Source organism: Erigeron canadensis, chromosome 4, assembly GCF_010389155.1.
Source record: "Erigeron canadensis isolate Cc75 chromosome 4, C_canadensis_v1, whole genome shotgun sequence".
NCBI lineage: Eukaryota > Viridiplantae > Streptophyta > Magnoliopsida > Asterales > Asteraceae > Erigeron > Erigeron canadensis.
The window spans coordinates 7,240,710-7,244,424 of NC_057764.1; the positions used below are offsets into that span (position 1 = coordinate 7,240,710).

The 3,715-nt window shown below is 41.6% G+C and overlaps 1 protein-coding gene across 1 annotated transcript; it reads left to right on the forward strand.

The window, feature by feature from the left end:
* The first annotated feature begins 959 nt into the window (after positions 1-959).
* Positions 960-3,397, forward strand: LOC122596915. The gene is made up of 5 exons (XM_043769560.1): positions 960-1,108; positions 1,208-1,741; positions 1,837-2,389; positions 2,510-2,689; positions 2,756-3,397. Exons 1-5 carry the CDS (start codon positions 960-962, stop codon positions 3,395-3,397), a joined length of 2,058 nt encoding a protein of 685 aa, XP_043625495.1.
* Positions 3,398-3,715: the final 318 nt, after the last annotated feature.

Below are 3,715 nucleotides of genomic sequence, written 5' to 3' on the forward strand. Positions count from 1 at the left end.
TTTCTTTAACGCCGTTAGGCGAAATTTTTTGGAAATCCATATTTTTAAATGTTGGGTGTTACAAGTTGGTATCAGAGAATTGGTTTAAGTGAACCAAAATTCGACCAAGACCATAGGATTTTTGACTTAAACCGCATGAGAAAGGATAGGGCTTAAGTAGGTATGCTTAGCCATTAAAATGAGATGCTTTAGGAAGGGTTTGGGGTTGAGAGAGAGTGCAAATTGAGGCTTATATGTGTTATTTGTTCCTGAAATTTATGTTTAGTAGTCTTAATCTCTTTATTCTCGCTCTAACCTTTGCTAACCGACGTCGTTGCATTGTAGACATCATGGTTAACACTCGTACTAACAGTCGACGTGAGAGAACAGCTCCAAGCAATAGCCAATCGAATCGAAATGAGGGTGGAAATGATGTCAACCAAAGGCCTCCTCGAAGGCCACTTCCGGGTGTGCAACTCACAAGGTCCGAAATTGATCGAGCAAACCCGGTACTTGAACAAATTCCTACTCGAGCTGAAATGCATGAAGAATTGAGGGCTATTCGAGCTCTCTTGTTAAGGAATGAGGAGGAATTGGCTCAATTGAGGGCTGAAAAGGAAGCAAGCTTGCAAAGGAACGAGCACACGGATGGAAACTATTCCAATCGCTCGAATCGTGTTGAGATATCTGCTGGAAGGTCATTGGTTGCTCCTAGTAATGTGGTAGCTGAAGGGAATGGTGTGGAAAATGGGGTGGAGCCTCGTGTTTTGGCTGCTCCTTGTGTCCACAACTTTAAGTATGAAAGTTTCAAGAAGTGTGGTGCTAAGAAATTTGATGGTACACTTGATGCAGTGGGCGCAATGGAATGGTTAGCTGATGTTGAAGTGGTTTTTGCTTCATGTTATTGCCCAAATGATATCAAGGTTTTATGTGCTACTTGTGTGTTGACAAAGAATGCTTGAAACTGGTGGAGATCAGCCATGGTTTCCTTGACTCCTGAGGTGCTTGCTGCTATGCCTTGGGGTACATTCAGGGAAAAGTTTTTGGAAGAATATGTGGGTACACATGAGTTAAGGTTGATCAAGAAGGAATTCAGGGCTTTGACTGCTAAGCCAGGTGCCATAGGTGAGTATGTCCGCTCATTTATAGAAAAGCTCCAATTTGTAGGTCGTATGGTACCCAGAGAGATAGATCAGATTGAAGCTTAGTGTGATGGTCTTCCTGCCAGCTATCGTGGCCTCTGTAGGCAACATACTACATTGTCTGCTTCTATCAAGGAGTCTAAGAGATTGGATGATGATTTTAAGTCTAAAAAAGTGGCTACAAAAGATGATGATAAGAAGTCCAGGTTCAAGAGAAGGTTTAATGGGTCTTCAAATTCAGAAAAACGGTTTAAAGGAGGTTCTTCCTCCCATAAGGATGATAAGAAGATTGCTCCATGGTGTTCAGCTTGCAAGGCCCCACACAACGGGTCATGTTCTGAGAAGACAAAGAGATGTGACAAGTGTGGTATGACGGGCCATGCTACCTCAGTTTGTAAGGATAAGACTCGTTGTTACAGGTGCCAGGAGACGGGCCATTTGATTGCAGATTGTCCTGTGAAGAAGAAAGAAGATGAGAAGAAGAAAGATCAGCCCAAAGCTAAGTCTTGTGCCTTTCAGATGACTACCGACCTTGCAAAGGAAAATGATGAGGTAATAAGTGGTACTTTTCTTGTTAATTCAAAACCTGCTTCTGTTCTTTATGATTCGGGTGCAAATAGGTCTTTTGTGTCTACCTTGTTTGCTCCTAAGCTCGAGAGAGTTACTACCCCCTTGATTGTTATATAGAGGTAGAAATTGCTAACGGTACTATTAGTGATATCCGTGTGGGTTATGATGATTGTTCTATCGAGATTGAGGGTCATTCCTTTCCGGTCCAGTTGTTGCCTACTACATTTGCTGGTTTTGATATAGTGATAAGCATGGACTGGTTATCACAAAATGATGCTACCATTATATGTTCTCAAAAGATCGTGCGTTTCTCTTCTCTGGATGGTAAGGTCATTTCTGTTTATGGAGATAAGAAGAAAGGGAGCATAAAGATCATTAAGTTGATGAAGGCTCTCAATTGCATTCGGCATAATAAGAATCACTTTCTTGCTTATGTTATTGATACACGAAAGGAAAAGTCTTCTATCTCTAATGTTGATGTGGTTTCTGAATTTTCTGATGTCTTTCCAGATGCTCTTCCCAGTATTCCTCCCGATCGTGAGGTCACTTTTCAGATTGATCTTGTACCCGGTGCCATTCCTGTTGCAAAAGCACCGTATTGTTTAGCTCCTATAGAAATGAAAAAGTTAATGTCTCAGCTTCAAGAGCTACTTGACAAAGGTTTCATACAACCAAGTTCCTCGCCTTGGGGAGCTCCGGTTCTCTTTGTCAAAAGGAAAGATGGCTCTATGCGCATGTGCATAGACTACCGTGAGCTGAATAAGTGAACGGTTAAGAATAAGTATCCTCTCCCGTGCATTGATGATCTCTTTGATCAGCTCCATGGTGCTTCCTACTTCTCTAAGATCGATTTACGGTCCGGTTATCATCAATTAAAGGTCAAAAGGGAAGATGTAGCCAAGACAACTTTTTGTACACGTTATGGGCACTATGAGTTTCTTGTCATGCCATTTGGGTGGACAAATGCTCCAGCCGCTTTCATGGATTTAATGAATCGGGTATGTCGCCCATTCTTAGATCATTTTGTGATTGTTTTTATTGATGATATCCTGATTTATTCTAAGTCTAAAGAAAAGCACCGTGAGCACTTAAGAGCCGTTCTTGAGGTTCTTAGGGAGAAGAAGTTATATGCAAAGTTCTCAAAGTGTGAATTCGGGCTTCGAGAAGTACAATTTCTCGGGCATGTCGTCTCTTCTGAAGGTATTAAAGGTGATCCCGCAAAGATTGAAGTTGTCTCTAAATGGGAACAGCCAAAGACACCTACGGAAATCAAGAGTTTTCTTGGTTTAGCATGCTACTACCGAAGGTTCATTCATGATTTCTCTCGTATAACTAAGCCCATGACAGAATTGACAAAGAAAGGGGTGAAGTTCGTGTGGGCTGAAGCTCAAGAAAAGGCTTTTCAAACATTAAAGACCAAGTTATGTGAAGCTCCAATCCTTGCCTTACCCGAAGGTACCGATGATCTTGTTGTTTATAGTGATGCTTCTATTTCAGGTTTGGGTTGTGTTCTCATGCAAAGGGACAAGGTTATTGCCTATGCCTCACGTCAGTTAAAGCCTCATGAAAAGAACTACCCGACCCATGATCTAGAGTTGGCTGCTGTGGTGTTTGCTTTGAAGTTGTGGAGGCATTATTTGTATGGCACTAAGTGTACTTTGTACACCGACCACAAAAGTTTGCAATATGTGTTCACACAAAAGTAAATGAATGTAAGACAACGGAGATGGATGGAACTTCTGAAAGATTATGATTGTGAGATTAAATATCATCCCGGTAAAGCCAATGTGGTGGCGGATGCATTAAGTAGGAAAGTGCAGAATTTCTCTTGTAGATTGATGAGCATGGTTGTTCAAGCCAAGTCGGGGCTACTTGATCGTATCAAGGAAGCTCAAGTGAAGGCTTTGTTGAAGGATAACATTGATAAAGAGAGTATTGGAAAGAAGAAATATCTTGCCATGGAAACGAACAGCCGTGGTTTCCAAACGTATAAGGGTCGAATTTGGGTACCATTGCTTGATGGT

Coding starts and splice junctions, on each gene's coding strand:
- LOC122596915 (XM_043769560.1), top strand. CDS start 960: ATGGTTTCCTTGACTCCTGAGGTGCTTGCTGCTATGCCTTGGGGTACA. Junction 2,390..2,509: donor CCTCGCCTTGGGGAGCTCCG/GTTCTCTTTGTC, acceptor CTCTTTGATCAG/CTCCATGGTGCTTCCTACTT. Junction 2,690..2,755: donor TCATGGATTTAATGAATCGG/GTATGTCGCCCA, acceptor ATTTATTCTAAG/TCTAAAGAAAAGCACCGTGA.